The sequence below is a fragment of the Apiospora kogelbergensis genome, assembly GCF_038363985.1.
Source record: "Apiospora kogelbergensis strain CBS 113332 chromosome Unknown utg000003l_segment0_segment0, whole genome shotgun sequence".
NCBI lineage: Eukaryota > Fungi > Ascomycota > Sordariomycetes > Amphisphaeriales > Apiosporaceae > Apiospora > Apiospora kogelbergensis.
This window is the reverse complement of record NW_027117420.1, coordinates 2,690,264-2,709,928: the sequence shown is the minus strand read 5'-3', so window position 1 is coordinate 2,709,928 and position 19,665 is coordinate 2,690,264. Positions and strand designations below refer to the sequence as shown.

At 55.2% G+C, this 19,665-nt stretch overlaps 9 protein-coding genes across 9 annotated transcripts; 6 read left to right on the top strand and 3 right to left on the bottom strand.

Moving 5' to 3' along the window:
* Positions 1 to 2,441: 2,441 nt before the first annotated feature.
* On the top strand, positions 2,442 to 3,674 carry PG998_005636 (uncharacterized protein; the record flags this gene model as incomplete). The annotated part of the gene is made up of 1 exon (XM_066872454.1): positions 2,442 to 3,674. The coding sequence occupies one exon, from the start codon at positions 2,442 to 2,444 to the stop codon at positions 3,672 to 3,674; it is 1,233 nt and encodes a 410-aa protein (XP_066732551.1).
* An 806-nt stretch (positions 3,675 to 4,480) lies between these two features.
* PG998_005635 (uncharacterized protein) lies at positions 4,481 to 5,491 on the bottom strand (the record flags this gene model as incomplete). Its single annotated transcript, XM_066872453.1, has 2 exons — positions 4,481 to 5,029; positions 5,312 to 5,491. The coding sequence occupies 2 exons, from the start codon at positions 5,489 to 5,491 to the stop codon at positions 4,481 to 4,483; spliced, it is 729 nt and encodes a 242-aa protein (XP_066732550.1).
* A 1,403-nt stretch (positions 5,492 to 6,894) lies between these two features.
* PG998_005634 (uncharacterized protein) lies at positions 6,895 to 7,272 on the top strand (the record flags this gene model as incomplete). Its single annotated transcript, XM_066872452.1, has 2 exons — positions 6,895 to 7,171; positions 7,235 to 7,272. 2 exons carry the CDS (start codon positions 6,895 to 6,897, stop codon positions 7,270 to 7,272), a joined length of 315 nt encoding a protein of 104 aa, XP_066732549.1.
* Positions 7,273 to 8,200: 928 nt separating this feature from the next.
* PG998_005633 (uncharacterized protein) lies at positions 8,201 to 8,878 on the top strand (the record flags this gene model as incomplete). The annotated part of the gene is made up of 1 exon (XM_066872451.1): positions 8,201 to 8,878. The coding sequence occupies one exon, from the start codon at positions 8,201 to 8,203 to the stop codon at positions 8,876 to 8,878; it is 678 nt and encodes a 225-aa protein (XP_066732548.1).
* A 728-nt stretch (positions 8,879 to 9,606) lies between these two features.
* On the top strand, positions 9,607 to 10,642 carry PG998_005632 (Minor extracellular protease vpr; the record flags this gene model as incomplete). The annotated part of the gene is made up of 3 exons (XM_066872450.1): positions 9,607 to 9,750; positions 9,807 to 10,004; positions 10,058 to 10,642. The coding sequence occupies 3 exons, from the start codon at positions 9,607 to 9,609 to the stop codon at positions 10,640 to 10,642; spliced, it is 927 nt and encodes a 308-aa protein (XP_066732547.1).
* A 1,298-nt stretch (positions 10,643 to 11,940) lies between these two features.
* PG998_005631 (uncharacterized protein) lies at positions 11,941 to 13,077 on the top strand (the record flags this gene model as incomplete). The annotated part of the gene is made up of 1 exon (XM_066872449.1): positions 11,941 to 13,077. One exon carries the CDS (start codon positions 11,941 to 11,943, stop codon positions 13,075 to 13,077), a length of 1,137 nt encoding a protein of 378 aa, XP_066732546.1.
* A 1,030-nt stretch (positions 13,078 to 14,107) lies between these two features.
* PG998_005630 (NAD(P)-binding protein) lies at positions 14,108 to 15,393 on the top strand (the record flags this gene model as incomplete). The annotated part of the gene is made up of 4 exons (XM_066872448.1): positions 14,108 to 14,216; positions 14,305 to 14,601; positions 14,650 to 15,161; positions 15,205 to 15,393. The coding sequence occupies 4 exons, from the start codon at positions 14,108 to 14,110 to the stop codon at positions 15,391 to 15,393; spliced, it is 1,107 nt and encodes a 368-aa protein (XP_066732545.1).
* A 315-nt stretch (positions 15,394 to 15,708) lies between these two features.
* Positions 15,709 to 17,178, bottom strand: PG998_005629 (glycoside hydrolase family 7 protein; the record flags this gene model as incomplete). The annotated part of the gene is made up of 2 exons (XM_066872447.1): positions 15,709 to 15,903; positions 16,012 to 17,178. The coding sequence occupies 2 exons, from the start codon at positions 17,176 to 17,178 to the stop codon at positions 15,709 to 15,711; spliced, it is 1,362 nt and encodes a 453-aa protein (XP_066732544.1).
* Positions 17,179 to 18,180: 1,002 nt separating this feature from the next.
* Positions 18,181 to 19,520, bottom strand: PG998_005628 (uncharacterized protein; the record flags this gene model as incomplete). The annotated part of the gene is made up of 4 exons (XM_066872446.1): positions 18,181 to 18,419; positions 18,528 to 19,099; positions 19,331 to 19,447; positions 19,468 to 19,520. 4 exons carry the CDS (start codon positions 19,518 to 19,520, stop codon positions 18,181 to 18,183), a joined length of 981 nt encoding a protein of 326 aa, XP_066732543.1.
* Between the last annotated feature and the right edge of the window lie 145 nt (positions 19,521 to 19,665).

Here is a 19,665-nt window from a genome sequence, read left to right as displayed (position 1 = left end):
CTTTTTTGCTCGTTTGGCGAATACGTTCTCCGTACATTCGTAAGCCGTTTTCATCCCGCGGACCGCCGCCAGCATTGATTGGCTCTGGGACGACGACGTGTGTGAAACATTATCAGGCCGTCGCCATCTGGTATCACATAGGAAGAAACATACATACATACATATCTAACAAACATATGGCTACATATGCCCCCAGCGCATATGCGCGTTAGTTGTACCGTAGTGACGACAGTCAGCTACGTAATGCTTCCCAGGCGTCATTTAGTGTTCAAGCCGAAGCCCATTGTGCGAGACCTGATGCGAGACCTGGATCGAGACGTGCGAGACAACATCGCAGACAGCTGTCGTATCCGCATGTAGATGCACGCGACCAGATGCAAGACCAGTTACCAAGCATCGACTTGGAAAATTTGGAATGGGAGGCCACCAGGTACAGCATTGTCGGGTTGACCTGCCATTAGCCATGCGCACCGCCAGCCGCCAGCCGCCAGGTTGTATGTGCATAGCAGTTTAGTGGGCTGTACGATGTATGTACATATGTATGTATCTATGTACGGAGATGCCATCCGGCCCAGCGTATAAGGGAAAAATCATCCGAACTTCAGATGCGACGAAGAACTGATAGGCGAAGATGGGTGGTGGGTGGCCCTGGATCTTAGTGCTGGTAACCTCCCAGTTGCCCGTTGGATGGGGAATAAGGTGTGCCTGCATTAACCTCTCCCCTGGGCGTTTATCTTGGCTGTGCGTGGTTGATCGTCGAAACGCATGAATTGGCAGCGGGTACGTCGGCAATCTTCATGGTTAATTGGCCGAACCACCGTAATTCTCTTGACCTTCCTCATTTCAGCCGTTGAGGTCCCCAAACTTCTCCGAGAGAGAACTGTCAACCAGAAACGTCGCGCTTACTAGCTACCTACCTGCCTACTGCTACCTTTGCAGTTGGATCGCATGCGACGATCGTGCGGCCCATAGCTGGCATCCCTACGCCTTACTACTTCGGACTGGAGGTGCAGAGTGCGCAGTGTGTGGTAGTAATGAAGACTTTTGGAAACAAGAAGTGTGCACATGAAACGGCGGCTCTGCTGGTCTGCCCTTGTCCTCTGGCAAATAAGAGGCTCTGCCGAGGCCGGTTGCAAGGCACGGGCAGGGATGCGGGCAGGGGTGGCAGGTTGGGCTAGGGGCTTAGGTGCAAGGTGCTCACTCGTGTCTGTCTTTTGCCCTTTTGGCTTTTGGCTGTCATAGGCCAGCCTGTACACCCATAGGCTTGGGGCTGGCGATCAAAGGCGGCGCAAGCAGCAAGCAGGGGAAACGCAGGCACCTGCTCAGTGTAATTCGCCCATCCATTCGCCTATTCCCGGCCCTGACCCCACCAAAGTAGCCCTCTTGCCTCTTGTCCCGCCGGCCCCGCATGCCCGTTCAGGCCTCTTTGGCCTTTTAGGCTTGTTCTCATAGGCGGCAGGGACAGAAGCAGGGAGCCCCCAGTACTGGCCAGGGGCGACTCAACCTCTAGCTTCGTTCCAAATCCTCCGCGTCTTCAGCAGTCTGCAACGATTGATTGGCCGACAAAGTCCATTCTCCAGACTCCTCCCACCCCTTTTACACTCGGGACCTGTCGTTGCCTCTGCTGCCCACTGATCACTCACCTTGACCTCACGCCTCCAGCAGGAATTCCATCCCAAATTGCTGTCCGCCACTCGCTGGGCTGGTCCTGGGTCGACTTGGTGCCCCGGTGGATGAATGCTTTGTTCTTCTGGGGCCCATGGACGACGGGGCATGCTCCACTGCGCGTGGTAGCCAATGATGCCGTGCCGATCCCTGAGAACAATGGTTTGCCCGGACGTGATATGCGCGTGGTGGGTTCTTTTCTTTGTCCCTGAGTGGCAGTGGGAGGCGGTACCGAAGGGGGATGCGCAAGTAGGCGGGGCAGAAGGGGGCCTCTCACTGCCCATTGATTGTCCATTGCTTCCATTGTCCATTGTCTTCCTGCCCGTACCCTCGCTAGGCCAGGCGGCCGCCCGTCTGGAGGCAAGACAGGCCCGCATATGCGTTTGTACATACAGACACAATCCAATCTCAGACGACCAGACTGCGGATATTTAGAAGCCTCGATGCCGGCCCTCTTGTCCAGACTTTCGTTTCGTTCCATCTTCACCACCATCTTCACTTCTTCATTCCACAAGCCAGTCCTTCCTTCCATCCAGCATCAACGCAAAGTCGTTTCAGCCTGGGGCTTGCCATACTTTCATTCATTTACCATTTCAGTGAACATCTTACACGAAAAGCTTCAACCGCCTGTTTCAGTAACACCATAGCCCGGCGCTCCATTCAGTCCTTCAGACAAACACGCGGTAACCTTTTCTCGGCACCGACATACACACTCACCAAGCCAAACCAAACCAAACCACTGTTCTACACGAACTCTAACCACCAACATATCCAAAATGGGTCGATTCACCAGCTACGCCGCCACTCTGGCCGCTACCCTCGCCGCCACCGCCAGCGGTCACATGATCATGAAGTCTCCCGCCCCCATCGGCAACCCGGACAACTCGCCCCTGAGCGCCGACGGCTCCAACTTCCCCTGCAAGGTCACCGGCGACCCTGCCACCTTCTACGCCAAGGGTGAGGTTACCAAGGTCCAGGCCGGCGCCAAGCAGTCCCTGACCTTCACCGGCAGCGCCGTCCACGGCGGAGGCTCTTGCCAGCTCGCCATCACCACCGACAAAGCTCCCTCCGCCTCCACCCAGTGGTCCGTCATCCAGAGCATCGAGGGTGGCTGCCCCTCCAAGGACGGCAGCGGCCCCAGTGAGTACGACTTCACCATCCCCGACAGCGTCCCCAGTGGCGACTACGTCTTCGCCTGGACCTGGATCTCCAAGATGTCGGGTGCTCCCGAGTACTACATGAACTGCGCCAAGCTCCAAGTCGAAGGCGGCGGCAACAAGCGCTCCGTTGACACCCGCGCTGAGGAGATGCCCAACCTTTTCGTCGCCAACCTGGCCAGTGTCAACACCTGCAAGTCCCGCGACGGAGGCTCCAGCGTTGATGTTCTGTTCCCCGTGCCCGGCCCCAACGTCGTGAAGCCTGGTTCCAGCAACACCTTCTCCAAGGCTATCGGCGACCAGTGCTTCCCCAAGGGCGGCAGTGCCAAGGGTGTCCTGGCCGGTGCCGGCGGTTCTCCCTCAACCGGCGGCGGCGACTCTGCTCCCTCGGCTCCCGCTGTCACCTCTTCCGCTGCTGCCTCTAAGCCCACCGCCTCCGCTCCCGGTGGTGTCTTCGTTACGGTCCCCAACGGCGGAGCCGCGCCTACTTCTGTCGCTTCCAAGCCCACCTCTACCGCTGCTGCTTCCAAGCCCACTTCCACCGCTGCCGCTCCCGTCGCCCCCAGCGCCCCCGCCTCGGCCCCTGCTGCCCCCAAGCCTTCTGCCACCGTTCCCGCCACTCCTGGTGCCGGTGCCGGCTCCGGCAGCTCCAAGGGCGCCATGAGCGGACCTTGCACTTCCGAGGGCCAGTTCAACTGCGTCGGCGAGCAGTTCCAGCAATGCGCTTCGGGTGCCTGGACCTCGCTCCAGGCCATGGCCGCCGGCACCAAGTGCGCCCAAGGCTTCTCCGCCTCTCTTTGGGTTCCTTCGCGCCGACTCCGCCGCGGAATCCGTGCCGAGGAGACTCTGTAAATTAAAGAGATTAACTTCGTCTCTCAGTTCCTGTACATATATCGATCTGCCTCTACAGCAGCAAATACCGAAAACAGAGCAGGACTCAAAAACACATTTTTCTTCTTCTTCTTTTGATCCCACTCTTTTGGGCATTCAACCCATTTCTTCGATCTGTACATAGCTCGAATAGGGCCTGTTTCTTTCTACTTCTTCATTTTTCGGTATTCTGGCGTTCGCTTGCGGAGGACAGGGGTTGGTTCGATCTCATGATGACTGCATCTTTCACGATAAGGGACAAGGAAAGGGAAATACCCACAAGAGACTTTGCTTGGTTTCAGAAGTTTCTATAGATTAAGCCAGTGGATAGCAAAATACACCAGCTGTTGCAAACAACCTTACGACGTCCCATTTGAAACATAAGAAAGAAAGGAACTAACGCAGTATCACGCTGCTCCTGGGCAATTGCACGTGTTTCATGATATAGTGGTATCGTAAACGCATAACTTATCTGTATGAAGGTTCTGCGATTTGATGCTACACCAACTTTCAAAGGTCCCGGTGTTCTATCATTCTCTCCTATTGTCCAGTTATCAATTACTTTTCCACAATGCAACCCTCACATAGCTAGCAAACTAGTAGACAGAGGCAAATCCCTATAGCTTCACAAATCACCCCGAGATGATCAGTCGGCTCTTAACGTTGTTCTCAATCAATACTCGTCTGTACCATGGATAACCCCTCGAATGCCAATTCCAAAAACGCCTCCCGGGCGACAGCTTCTGCAGCAACAACACTAATTACGGCCGGGTATGGATGTTGTCGTCTTAACGCACGGGGTCGAGCACAGGGATGCGCCAGTTCCATTGGCCATCACCTAGCAGGTAATAGTAATCACGTCGACTGAGCGTGAGAGGGCCGGCCTGGCATTTCATGTTCACATGAAAGCTAACTTGACTTCCGAGGAGGACTTGACCGAAGTCAATCTGCAGGGACACCTGGAGAGGCGCGTGGGGATGGGAGGCGGTAGTGTTGATACTAGAGGCAACGGCTGCAGCCTCCTGTAGGTAGTGGACGGATCGAGTGAACGCAGGCTTCGGGTTCGCAAAGGGGGGTCTGTCTGGGTTAGTTACCTTATCCCAACGGCTGTTGTAGTAGGCCGAGATGTCGACCGAAAGCTGCTTGTAGGGGCCGGCGCAGGCAGCGGGGCGTGGCACATTGAGAACGACGTTGGCCTTTGCATTGACGAGAAGGCCGATGACCACGGCCATGATCATAATAGCGACCGTTGCGTGGGAAATTGCTTGGAGCAAGGCGGACGTTGCACGCAGGCCGGAAGCTTGAGCGCAAAGCGAGCCGAACCAGGACAGTCGGGACTAGTTGCATAGTATGTTAGATTATAGCGAGCTATACAGTAGGCAAGGAATGTGAATAAATGATGATAAGCAACTCACTACGCAGGCAATCCTTTGGTTCGAAGCCCAGGAGTTGGCCTGAGCGATTACAGCACCACTGCGGACCTTCAGGGAACGGCAACACAGGACAGGCTTGCTGCAGGCGGCCATGGTGCAGGATATGGCTGCAATGGCTGCAGTGCCGAGATGCAGAAGCCTGTTGATGAGGAGGAAGAAACCTTGGCAAATGGCGTACTAGGCAACCTGCAGTCGGCTCTGATGCTTCTCCTGCTTCTCCTGTTTCTCCAAGGAAGCCTTGTTGCTGCTGTTCTTCTTGAGCCTGGGCGGCTCGAGGGCCGGTGCAGCAGCATCTGCAGCGATCGGATCCAGGACCAGCCAGCCATCGTCGTCCTTTTCGGTGGCGGGTGATCGAATGGAGACCATGGTTGCGACGTGGTCGACTGTATGATTGATTGATCAACTGGGGCGTGATGTGACGGATGCGATGGAGCTCTCGCAATGCAGAAATGATGAAGGCCGAAGATCAGAGTGGTAAGTTGGTGAAGGTTTGATTAGGGTTGACTGGACAGAAACTACGGTTGAAACAAACATATCCAAGCAAGAAATGGCATGCGTAATCTGCATCCTAACCAAAATATCTACTGCACGATAAGCAGGCGATTGACCATCCAATACGCGACCAGCTTCGCTTGCAGGCTTGTGTAGTGTAGTGGCTATCACTCCAGATTCTGACTCGCCCTCAATATTCTGGCAACCCCTGTTCGATCCAGGGCACGAGCTATGTTTTTGCCCCCTTTGCACTCCTTCTCTTTTTCTATGCATGCATCCGCTGACGAGAGTCGGCCAACCAATCAATGTATGTGCCTGGAAGTCATGACCATCTTAGCCTCTCGCGGCATGTCACACATACATGCATATATGTATACTGCCAGTGCAGCGAAAGCCGGGCAAACCCTGGCCGGGTACGACGGTCCGTTGGTTGCCAGCGAAATTAAATCCCTCCGCAATCAAGTAGGCGGTCCCTCCGAGAGATCCGTCTGCCCCTGAGCCGTCTGTACGGGTGATGTGATGGTGGTTCGACCAGAAAGCTGGGAAGACTGGCAATGGTATCTCAAGGGCGTCGGCCAAACACCGGCGACCGTTCTGCATTCGGTCGCTGCTGGCGCTGGCATATGTATCGCCAGAAGATGTGTTACACATTTTCCGATCTGATCATCAACGTCACAATCGGCTGCGATGCCGAACGACTTGCTTGGCGCGCCCCGAGCCTTGGCGCTTTACCTGGTGAGCTGCTCAGGCTGCCGGCCCAGGGCAGAAGCCAGACGCCAGAGACGCCAGAGGCACCAGAGCAGAGCCAGCGGTTTTCAGCAGGTGGGCCGCTAGGCTGTTACTGCGCCTTTGGAGCGGAGACGGCAGGTCGGTGTATTTATTTCGGGCACCAGGCACCAGGCACCAGGCACCAGCGACGGGCGCGGGTTCCGATTGGACCATTGCATCCTCGAGGAGGAGAACCCATCTCGGTTCAGTGACAAGAAGGGATCTTTCCGTCCCTGACCTGTCATTCCCTCCCCAATCAGTACGAGGCGAGATATGCATATACGAAGCCTGCAGTTCGCAGTGGGGAGAGACGGGATGATGAGCCCCTGATCCCATCATTCGGTCATGGTCAAGTGCTTAGTACTTATATGACCTACGATCGCGAAAAGCTTGTCACCACACACTCTCTTTTCACACACCTTCATTCGTTGTACCACAGTCGGATCTCTCTCTCTCTCTTCTCGAAAGCCCAATTCCTCAACCGCTCGCCCGCCTCGCTCAGATTCAAAATGAAGTCGTTCGCCGCCATCGTCCTTCTCGGCGCCTGCGCCGTCGCCCAGGCCGAAACCTACGTCGGGTGCTTCTCGACGGCCGTGTCGTCGCACAGCGCGACCAGCCAGTTCATGAGCTACGGCTTTTGCGAGTCTGAGTGCAAGAAGCAGTGCGGTGCCGTGGCCATGGCCATCTCGGGCAACTTGTGCCACTGCGGCAAGCTGCCGGCCCAGTCCGATCTCGTCGACGATGCCAAGTGCAACCAGCCTTGCCCTGGCTTCGACACACAAAACTGTATGCATGACCAGCCGCCTTTGAGTAGCGGTGCCTTTTTGCTAACCTGCTTTGCTCCCCTAGGTGGCGGCGACAACACTTTCTCGGTTTTCACGATTTAAACAGGGCATATGGAAGCCTTGGCTTCTCCTTTGGGAGCCAGGAGATGAGACTTGGACAACTAAAGTGGTCGGCACTGTTGAGTGGATGAATATTCAATGGAATTGTATATATATATATATAGCTTAATAAGTATACCCTTTGGACATTCTAACCTTGCTGTGTCGTGGGAAGTCGAGGTTGAAAGGCCAGATAACTTGGTCGGAGTCCTGCCACTTGATTGTTGACTGTGCATGCAGTTCTATATATTTCTATAAAACCCTATGGGAATGTAGCTGCGAGCCATTTAAATCCTTCTCGTCATCGAACTCCACATACCTTTTCGCAATACGAAAACACCCAAGCCCCCAGTCGCAGTTTCTTCCCCTAATCCTAATCATGAGTGTTGAGTGCTAATCTAGAGTTGCCCCTTTGTACGGCTTTGCAACCTGCCCCCTTTACCACAGCCATAATAACCTCGCCAGTGGACCCGGTGCCGATGCTCGCTGAGCTGCCTCACACGTTGGTATAAATGAAGATGGTGGATTAACATGCTGCTGTTTTACTATCAATGTCTAACGAGCCAAGAACAGATCTCCCGGACGCCAGGAATGCAGCAAGGGTACCATTTCGAACGCAATATCGAGCGCGAGCTGAATAGAACCGCTTTATCAACCTGGTAAGAGCCGAGCAATATATAACTATACATGCCTTGCACATAAGCTTCCACAAGACTGCGGAAATCGAAAACTCATTTGTATAGACACAAACAACGTATAAACCTCTCAAACTTCCGAAATAACGCATTCTTAACTTTTCCGGGGCCGAGATTAAGGTAGACCTTCCTGAAAAATTGAGGAAAAGTGATAATTGCTTCTTCCTTCCTCTATTTCTGTGCAGCCTGGGACCCGATTCAATCCATGTCGAGCCTACTAGTGAGACAGCGGAACGATGCCTCCACAATCGCCGTCGAAGCCATCCACGGCATGGTTGAAGGACCGGGAACGTGGGCCGCGGCCAGGAGAAACCAGTCACTCCCACAACCACGGACGAGAAGAGAGCTCACAGAGGAGCGTCATTCCACCTGTGCAATACGGCGGCGGTTTCTACCACGGCAATGGACCGCCTCCGGTACCAGCGACACCACATCACGAGTACTACAGCTTGCCCAATCCAGGGTACAGTATACCGCCACCTACCGTTACCTCCAGCAGTGTTGGAAACGAATATCAACGTCAGCAGCATCTGGTGCATTCTCAACAACCATACTCCCTGGAGGGTAGTAATACGGGCCCGGCTGGTTTGGGTTTCCATGATCGACTACACCAGCCATATTTTCCACCTCACGGTCCATACCAGCATGGGCCCGCAGAAGCGCAATACCGGCCACACCAGCCTTACCAACCACCATATCATGCCGCTTTCCCTAGACAGGAGGAGAACAAACGACGACGTCGGCGGCCCGAGGAGATCGATCGCATCTACATATGTGGCTGGGAAGGCTGCCAAAAGGGGTACGGCACATTGAACCATCTGAACGCGCATGTTACTATGCAAAGCCACGGAATCAAGCGGAAGCCTGAGCGTACGTACATCCCCACCCCCTTTCCTTTCTATCGGCTGTTTTAAACAACTATCACCAGCAACTCCATTAACATGCTAATGAATGTTGCTAAAAAGTATTCAAGGAGATACGCAAACAATGGAAGGAACGCAAGAAAGAAGAAAACGAACAACTGAGAAGGCAGAGAGATATTGAGAATGAGAAGCCATTGCCATCTATTAGATAATGATACGTGTTGCACCCCTGTAACGAATAAATCCTGATCTTTCGCACACGTCTAGAGGTATAACATTCCTCACCCTTGAATCCCTAGGCCCCGTGGGCTTTCAAACATCTCTTGGCGCCTTGGCTTTGTATGCACAACAACACGCATGTGTGATTTGGTCCTCGGAGTAGAGGGCCCCGGGGTGGAGGAGCTCGACTCGGCCGAGGGTGTGCAGCACGCAGTCCATCTACCCCCGAGTGTGGGGAAGTTCACTGCCCCGATCGTGCGTGTTTCCGTGCTCGGCGGCTCGAGGTCCAGATATCACCACGCGATGCTACTATACCAGCTTTCCACCTTCTCTTTTCGGCCAGACCAACTTGCTTATCCTGCTCAATATCTCTCAGCATCAACCTAAGGGGGGCATAACACGATGTAATACCAGAAAGGAAGAGCTCTGGCTGTGTCATCTAGACTGAGACCTTGCATATAAACCGAGCCATGATCGCCATGCTGCGCTATGATCTGTCCACCACCAAAAGCACCACTGCCTGGCTTAGATTTGATATTACTTGACTTATCGTTAGCATCATGGTCGCCGCCGGTATTCTCGTTTTGACCTTGCTTCTGAGGGGGCTTGGCTTCGCAGCCAGTGTGCCGCCGACGCAAACTTTACCACTCTTGGATGATTCGATCGTGAAGGGTTCTTACATTGCAGAATTAGAAAGCGAGGGGGTTAGTACTGGCCATGGATGCCCAAAATCACCTTCATATGCCAATGACCTACACAGGATATCCAAGGTTTCTTAGACCGAGTACACCTCAAGTTGGGAGGCAGTGTTTCTCGACGTCTTGACCTTGACTACTTCCTTTTCAAGGGCGTCTCATTCCAGGTCGAGGGCTCGGACCAGCTAGTCGGTGGCGACAACGGCGACTCCATTGCCAGGAGAATGATGGCAGAACTACCACGGGTCAAGAAGCTCTGGCCGGTAAGGCGTGTCGGCCCTCCCCAAGTTCGAGTGGCCTGGACGGGCAAAGACAGGAGCTTCGGCCGAAACAGACTGGATACAACCAGCAAAAAGACCCGTACGCACCGCACGTCATGACGCAAATCGACAAGATGCACGAGCGGGGATTCACAGGCAATGGCACTCGGATTGGCGTGGTGGATACCGGCATCGACTACACACACCCGGCTTTGGGAAGCTGCTTCGGGCCAGGCTGTCTAGTGAGTTACGGGCGCGATCTCTATGATGGCGACGATGACCCCATGGATGAATGCGTGGGACACGGGACCCACGTGGCCGGGATCATCGCTGCCCAGACCAACGCGCTCGGGTTCATTGGCGCCGCCCCTGACGTGACGTTGGGTGCCTGTCGGATCTTCCCCTGCGGCAACGATGGCACCACGTCGGACATGGTCATCGCCGGCTTCAACCAGGCGTTTGAAGACGGAAGTGACATCATCACAGCATCGCTGGGTCTGTTCAGTGGCTGGGCCGAAGATGCCGTGGCCGTGGCCGTGTCGCGTATTGCCGAAGCTGGAGTTCCATGTACCGTGGCCATTGGGAACCAGGTTGGCGGCACTGAGGGCATGTTCGTGAAAGGTCGAGTAGTAGCAAGGTAGGTACAGCCAGCAGCTTTCCTGGGATACGATACAGACACTAAACGTTTGTAAAACAAGTCGTTTTATAAGAAGACAAAGCATGTACATACATAAAGTTGCCACGGCAAGACGGGTCAATCCACATTTGGCGATCGGCGGGAGCACCGGTGGATAGAAAGAAAAGACATACATGCATACATACATACCACATACTTGATACTCTCCGATTTTCGGGGGCCCCGCCCCCACGATTTTGGGGTCCCCCACGCTTCGACACGTTCGTTCAACGTCGTTTGGAGTGCCGGCATTAATGCAAGCTGACTGCTCATTTCATTTGGCTCACCGAGCAGCGAGAAGCCGGGCCTCCCGAGCCTCCCACCGTTGCACCTTGCGAATTCGGGGCAGGGCAGCAGGGCCAGAAGCGAGGCGTGGGCGTGGGCGTGGGCGTGGGCGTGGGCGTGGAGCGTGGGTGGTCTTGTGGTGTGCTGTAATGCAATAAGCATCTGAGACGCGGCCAGTCAGAGGTGCACATGCATCCATGTGGCCAGCAGGTAGCAGGGCGAAGGGCGGTAGAAGGAGAAGAGAAGCAAATCCGAGTCGGCGGTGAAGGATTCGAATGGATGGAGGTCCCGGTTTTGTGGCGAGACATACGAGCTGGCGCGTCCACCCTGCACTTCTGTCTGCAGCACCAAGCACCTGGCACCCCCTAATCCCGGGCTGATTCAGTTCTATTTCAGGCAAAGTTTCTTGTTTCCAGTCGTCTCCTATCTCGAAGCAGGTGGCAGGTGGCACAATCTCGTACACCGACGCCGCCACCTCTGCTGGCTAGCTGGGCGCTCTAGAACGTCAGGCATTATGGAGCAGCTAGTTGGCATGCAACCTTGGCTGCCTCGTCAGCCGCTGGTATCGCTGGTATTGGCTCCCCGGCACAGGGGCCCCGTGGCTCCCCGCTAGCCCGCTGGGCGCCCTAATGCACTGACACCCTCCCGGTGCCTTCAGTGCCCACAGCGGCTCCCCTTTTGTCGCCGATCCCCCAATATTTCTAAGCTTCTAGGCTTAAGGCTTCTAGGCTTCTAGGCCAGGCGGATTTGCTAGTCGGCAGGCCGCAACAAGAACAGATCAGAAACCCGTACATTAATCACAGCTTCCTCCCCTTCGTTCCTGATTCTTCTCATTTGCTTCCATTCATCACATCTAGCACCCTCCCTCGACGTTTCCCGATTCCGGCACACAACATACATACACCCTAGACCAACCGACAAAACACTACCCATTGCCGTCTGCGAAGGAACACGATACTTTGAGGAAGGGCCAATAATATGCAACTACGAACCGCGACTTCCACCATTGGATCACGACTGCTGCGCTCTTCGTTAACCACGACATCAACACGCCTGGCGAGCCGACAATGGCTTGCTCCCTCGGCCCGAGCTGAGTGCACTCGACCGCGAACCTTCGCCACCGCCATTGAGGCCACAGCTTCTGGTCTTCCCCCGGCTGCCCAAGACCCCTTTGCCCACATCGGCGCTTCTCTTCACGGAAGCTCCGGTCGCAAATATGTCATAAAGCAGGTCCTCCAGGACAGGCAAGATCGTCATGTTTACCTGGCCGAGGCCGACCATCAAAAGTTCGTCCTCAAGACGCTCTTCGAGGCCGAGTACACCTATGCCCTCTCGCTGCAGCAGAAGTTCTCCGACAGCCCCTACTTGCGCGCCGTCCGCGACACCATCCCCGGCGAAAAGATGTTTGTCAACGAGTATCTCAGTGACCACCTCTTGAACTTCGCCTGGAAGGACATCTCCCTAGCTACTCAGAAACGCATCCTCCGAGACGCCCTGCGCGGCCTCGCCTCGATGCACGCCCATGACATCGCTCATCTGGACATCAAGGCCAACAACATCATGGTTGATTACCATGAGACCGAGGACAAGGGCATCGTCGTCGACAAAGTACAGTTGTCCGACCTCGAGGACTCCACGCACATCCCTCCTCAGCAGGCCCTTCGCGGCATCCAGGTGGGCAACCACTGGTGGCGGAGCCCGGAGGCGCACGTCAAGGGTGCCATCAACAAGCAGACCGACATCTTCTCCTTCGCCATCGTCAGCATATTTCTCCTGCTGCGGCGCGTCATCTTCTGGATGGACATGCCTCAAGACCTCAACGATCCAAGCTTCGCTATTCTCGAGCGCCAGATCTCTCACTTCGCCGAATGGGATGACCTGGACGACTTTCTCGAGTACCTTGGCCGGAGTCACCCGTGGCGTTCCAGTTTCAATAAGATGGCGCAATCCTTCGGCTCGGAGAACCCGCGTCGCCCCTTTGCCATGTGGAAAAGCGACGTGCTCGATGCCGATTTCAAAGACCTCATCCGCAAGATGACGCACTTTGACCCCCGCAAGCGCATCACTGCCCAGCAGGCGCTTGATCATGCCTGGTTTCAGGATGTTCAGAACTAAGGGACCTTCACTTGAGCACACATTCATTCTCATTAACAGCGGGTTTCGGATTATTAAAGGCGTAGATATCATGGAAAAAACTTGGCGAGAATTCATCAGACGATAGACAGACTTAGAGATACCCCCTATACATTTATATTTATATATAATACTTAATCGACATATATGCCTTCGAGTTGAGTCTCATCTGGATATATGATATGCTGGCTACCCAGTCCGACTGGCATGTCACCCAGGGATACAATCGTGCAACCCCGCAGATCGATGTCTGCAGTATTGAGTCAGCGGTGACATCTCGTAGCACTGACTTCAGGCGACTTAACGATAGCTGACTGGGACTGGCTGAAGTGGCGTGGAATTCGAGCGCCAAAATGGTGGCGGCCCTCTTGTCATTTCATCGGGCCGAGCTTGGAACCGCCAGCGAAGGTTGCTATCAGACCAAAACGGTATTGGCCTCGACTAGGAGCTGTCATGTGGAAACAGTGCCGAACGAGGGCGTTGCCAGGCGTGCGTATTGGGGAAAGAGGAGCAGCTGCTAAGTTGGAACGGCACAACGTTTAAGCACGCACGTCCAAGCCCCTTTTGCCACCAATACGGATGGATTCTGAGGTTTACTTGATGAATCACCAACCAGAGGTGTAGCGAAACGCCCAGGGAGCTTTTTCCCTGGACTGTTTCGATTCGCTACCTGCCAACTTCCATGTCCGTTGGATTCTCAAAAGGTCAGCCCCGTGTCTATAGCCGTCGTGGGTTTCCTAGCCCTTGTCAATGCAATGCAGCAAGAAGGGCAGGCTTCTCGCAATAGCGGTATTGGTTTGATTTAGTCTTCCATCGGCAGAGTACTACTCGTAGAAATTCAAATCGAACATGGATTTCGTGACAAGAGCTAGGTCTCCTGCAAACTCAGGTCGAGTCATGTTCTCTGAAGAGACAAAACCGAGACGGGAAAGTGACAAACCAGGACAGCACGGCATTTCCCACAACATCATTCAACACCAACCCCTTCTACTAGAGGGCAGGACACACGGCGATGGCGGACCTGGGGGAATCGTATCCTTTCGGGGCAATCAGGCGGCAGTCCAAGGCCCAACTGGCCCAGCCAACAGCTTCATTCGAAGGCGAGACAGTCGTGATCATTGGTAGGTAACGTGGCACCTTTTCCCTTTTAGTAGTGTTCCCCTACTTCCGGATCGGTCGCTGCCCACAGCGCGCTGATTCACCATCCAGGGGCCACCGGAGTTATGTGCTCCGAAGCTTGCAAAGTCCTAGCACAACTTCGGGTCGACACGCTTGTCTTTGGCGTCCGCAACATGGCCAAGGCCGAGGCGCTGGCGACGGAGATAGTCTTGCAACACGGCCTGGAGCGCGAGCGCATATTTATAAGGCAGGTCGATCTTACCTCGTTCGAAAGCACGAAGGCCTTCGTCGCAGGCCTGCAAAGCCTACCGCGTCTGGACGTTCTTCTCATAGGATCTGCTACCAACAACACCAAGCGATTCGTTACTGGAGATGGATGGGAAGAAAGTACGATTCAGCAGCACTCTTGGTTTTATCTAACTAACAATCTTCCAGACCTCCAAGTGATCCATCTTGCATGCGCTTTACTGGTTGTGTTATTGCTCCCTAAACTCCAAAAGTCGGCAGAGGAGCACCATGCTCCTGCAGTCATCAGCAATGTTTCTTCTTCGGCAGTGCGAGTCTCAGCCCCATGGGTTAAATACCCGCACCCAAGTCGAAAGGAAGACCCCGTTGGCTATCTGAGGGATGTGAGTGACGGCAAGGTCTGCTGGAAGGTTGCACAATACGGCATCTGCAAGATCGTCTCCTACTGTTGGTTCGAAACCCTGTCTTCGTTGCTGGATCCAAGTCAGATCCACGTGCACTCACTCGACCCCGGGGTGACAAAATCACCCTTGAGCACCAGCTCGATCATTGCGAGGCTCTTCCTTCGCATCTTTGGGCGATCGCCTGTCATCTGTGGCCGAGCCATTGCCAACTCCTGCTTGCCGGTAGAGAATGCCCATGGTGCAATGCTCTTGGATTATGAGGTCGAGAAGTATGAACCCCTGAAAAGAACATTCAATGTGTGATTCCATAAAATGGCTTCCACAAACCACAGGCTTACAGAGGGGCTCTCTCTACAGACCCACGAGTTTTATGACCTGCGAGAGGACACAAGAGATGCAGAATGTTATTTGGGCTGAGACGCGGTCGGTCCTGGAGGCACTGTCATCTGACGCAAAGCAGGTATACGCCAACCTGGACCAAAGGGCTGGTCAGGTACAGAGCGACCACCTCGAGGATAGCAAAGCATGAAGCTTATTCGTCGGTGAATTTTGTCATAGGCGTCTCGACATGTGTGTGACGCGGAAAGGATTACTGGGCCAGAATGGTATAAGCTACCCTAAGCTACCCTAGGCGGCTGTTTTCTATGTCCCAAGCGAAATGCAATCAATGTACATGAGTTTTGCGGACTCGGAGGCGCTCTTTGTACCGTGCATCACTATCCAGAGCCAGAGTGACGGACCGAAACCATTTAACCATCACTGCTATAGGCAGAAGAGTCTCTGGGCGTTACCAAATACGGCAACAGCCCCCTTCCTTGCGTGGACATGGCCCGGCCACTAGTATCTAGACATCGTAGGTTGATCCAATGGGGCCGTACTTGATGTTGCTGTAAGTGACCTTGGCATTGGCGAACTTCTCGCGGACGGTGGCCGGCTCGCTACCCTGGAGAGGGCACTCGCCACGGGCAACACCGGGGTCGCCTGGGGTGCGGTCGGTGGGGTAGGTAACTCCGTCGAGCCAGAGCATGTTGGAATACAACTATATGCAGTGTTAGTTTCTCTCTCTCCCTCTCCCGCCCTCTCTCTGTTGGTATAAACTGGTCTGGGGGAGGACATGGGACAAGAAACATGTTCTGTTTAAACTTACATCATCCCAGATCGAGATGGTGAGAACCATGCCCTTGCCGGTGGCATCACCCATCTGGGTCAGTCCTCCGAGTTCCTGGTAACGCAGGTTGTCGGCGAACAGCTCCTTGGAGGCGTCGCAGAAGGCATCGTCGATCACGGAGCCGCCATCGACCACCTTGGACCCGGGCACGTCGATGCGCGCACCATCTTGGATGAAGTACTGCGAGATGCTGTCGAGGGTACTGCCGGACCCGTGGAACTGGGTGACGACGGTGAACTTCTTCTTGGTGTCGATGGTCTTGCCGGGGCCGTAGAAGTCGGTGTTGCCGTGGCGGAAAGGGTTCAGATCACAACCATCCGGGTCGCATTGTCCCGCGTAGCGGTCCTCGCTGTAAGTGCCGCCGCAGCTCTCATTCTCGCACACGACGTAGCCAGAATCCTCGCAAGGGTGAGGTGTCAGGGCAAACGACATGCTGTTGGCCTCCCACAGGTCCATCTCGGCGCAGCAGGGGCCCATGGAACCGACGCCCGAGTTGGCATCGTCGGCGGACGGCTTCCAGCCCTCGGCGTTGCCCTTGCCGTCGATCCACTTCAGGTCGCGGGCGCACTGCGAGTCGCAGTAGCCGGTGCCGTACTTGGCGCCCGCCTTGTTGCCGGGGGAGCGGGCCTTGCCGCCGTCCTCGTCCATGGAGACGAAGTAGACGGCGCCGTTGAGCCCGCAGCCGATCTCGGAGTTCTCCACGTCGAAGGCGATCTCGTTGCCGTTCATGGTGAACATCTCGTACGACTCGTCGTCGGCCATGAGGTAGACGCGCGAGCCCACGTTGGTGCCGCTGCTGTTGGGGGTGACGAACTTCAGGGTGACGGCGGAGCCCGAGGTCGAGATGCCGTACGTGGACTGGTAGTCGGCGCCCTCGATCTCGCAGTTGGCGGCGCAGGCCTCGTTGTCGGGACACAGCGACTCGTTCCACGTGTTGCCGGTGTAGCAGTTGGTGTAGCCGCCGACACCGTGCGCCCACCGCCAGTTGGCGTCGACAACGATGGAGCCCGCGACGTTGCTGCAGGCCCCGGGCGCCGTGCACTTCTGCCAAGTCAGCTTGGGGTGCACCTCCGCTTGCTCCGTTCCCGGCAGCTGCGCCTGCCCGCCCGCGACGAGCGAGGCAAGGATGGCAAGTTTGGATAACATGGTGTCAGAAAGAGGAGGCGGAGGAGGAGAAGAAGAGGTGGAAGAAGAAGCAGGTATGGGCGGTCAATCAAGATCCAACTTGTTGAGCTTGATGCTTGGGACTTGGGGTAGAACTGGATTCCCTCATCATGGCCAGCGCTATTTATATCCGGAATTCGTCCCTGTGGTCGTTCGACATTTCCCAATGAATAACGGAGGCACCGAAATCTTGTCCCGTTTGACGAGAATCATCTTGGGATCCATAATCTTCCTCTCTCGGACTGATGGTTCGCACAAGTCGTGAGGTTGTTCCGACTCACGGTGATAAGCTCCCACGGAATAGGGGAGGGGATGAACGACGCGCGTGGTGGTTGGAGGCCAAACTTGCTCGCATTCCCCCATCTCCAAGAGGAGACACGAGACAGCGCCGAGAGTCTTGGGACTTTACGGTAGCGCCTGACGGGCGAGGCATTTGAGCGCGATTCGCCTTGGCGGCGTGACCTGGTGAGTGGGCGGCACGGCGTTCCGTCTAGAACGGGGTGGTGATCGGCGTCGCGCAGGTTGCCGGATAAATGCGACCACGCCTGCACGCCCCCGAACGCGCGATGGCCCATCTGCAGTTGCCCGCCAGCCTTCGCGCCCACACTTGATGATCTTGCACGATTCACGGCACGGGACAAGCTTTTCACAAGAATCTTGGTTCGGAGGCGCGCCCGCCGAGATGAAGATCTGGGTACCGCCGGGCCGTTATTGCTGGAAACCAGCCCGCCTGCAGAGCGTGACGTTTTAACAAATGCATACAAGTAGTATACACAAAACCTGCCTAGTCCTCGTTCCAATGCGGCTCTATGCCACATCTCATTGCCGTTATCTTGCTTATTAAACATTTCCCAGTCGACGAAGTGGAAAAACAAAAAAAGACACCACTATGGATCAGAAAACTCGGAGGGTATCGTACAAAACCAACATGGCGCAGCTTATCCAACCCATGTCCCCTCCATGTGTCGCTCCATCATCTCAAGATCAGGAACGGAAGAGCCTCGCCATCCTGGCAACGGTTTCCGTGGGCTCGCTGATGAAAGGCGCCTCCTTGTCCAGCAGGGTCATCATGTCCGGCTCGACTGGCACGCCCGTGTTGGGATACTCGGTGATGTTGTTCGGCCCCAAGAGTTGGGCCAGGTTGCGTTGGTAATGCGCGACATAGCCTACCTCCATCATGGCGCCGTATCCGTCCTGGGTGGCACCGTTGGGGTTGCCAGGCCCTGGTGTTGGTATCCAGTGTTAGCCATTTGAGTTACACGTTTTATCTTCTTCTTCTTCTTCTCCTTCTTCTTTTCTATCCTCCTACTTCACTCAAGGGGTCAACTTACAGCTTCCGCCAACGGCCATGTTGAGGATGAAGAACACGGGGGCATGTGCCAACGTGTTCCACACACCCTGGTTGCCGATGTTGCCTCCCGTGATGGTGTGGAAGACGTTGCCGTCCATGGACCACTTGATGGATTGGGATTGCCAGTTGCTGGATGTCAGGTCCCACTCGAGGCGCCAGAGATGGAAGTCCTGGTTGGGGATAGCGATGGAGCCGCCCAGGCCCTGTGTTTCCTTGCAAATGCCACCGGGGGCTCTGTCACAGTGGGTAGTGCCGTATCCCCGGAGCACGCCGTTGACCGTCTCCATGATGTCAAGCTCGCCGCAGCCGGGCCAGCTTACCCCGTTGCGGATGGAGTTACCCAGCATCCAGAAGGCCGGCCACAGCCCTTGCTTGGTGCTGACGGCGTTGGAGCCGAAGCGGATTCGCGACTCGACCCGGGTCACGACGCCGTTGGCCGGCGTGAAAGTGTATTTACTCTCGATTCGGCCCGAGGTCCAGCCGTGGGTGCCGCCGCCCTTCCATGGCACGATCTGGAGGGTTTTACCTCCGGAAATCTGAATGTTCCGGGTGCTTGACGTGTCTGTTGTCATTGCGCCTGTCAGCCACGATTCGAATCAATCTTTTCCGGCATACTGCACATGTCTTCTGCGTGCATTTGCCAGTCACGCCACGGAGTACAAGCAGGTTGTCTGCCGAAAAGTTACTGGAAGCCGCTGGGCAGCAAGTCCAAATCCAAAGCACATACTGGATGGTAACCGTTAGTCTCGTAGGGAACCGGTGCAGCCTGGAAGAGGAACCCACCAGGTTTCTAGTTCGTTGTTGACGTTCAAGTCGCCAGTGATAATATTCCAGTTCCCCGTGTCTGGGCTTGAGCCGCCGGAACCATCGAAAGCGTCATTCCATTTGAGGCTGAAGCCACTATACGAGGAGGTGCCCACGCAAGGGAGGAGGCCACAAGGGAAGCGAGAGCCAAGAGGGTATTAGACCACATTGTGGTGGATGAGATGTATTAGAGGATTAAGTAGATGGGCTTGAAGAACAGGGAGTGAATAGACAGGCTCGATCGCTGCCAGGTGATGTGTCCATCTCTGGGTACGACCAACAGCCACCGGGGGAATCAAGCAGTATTATATATG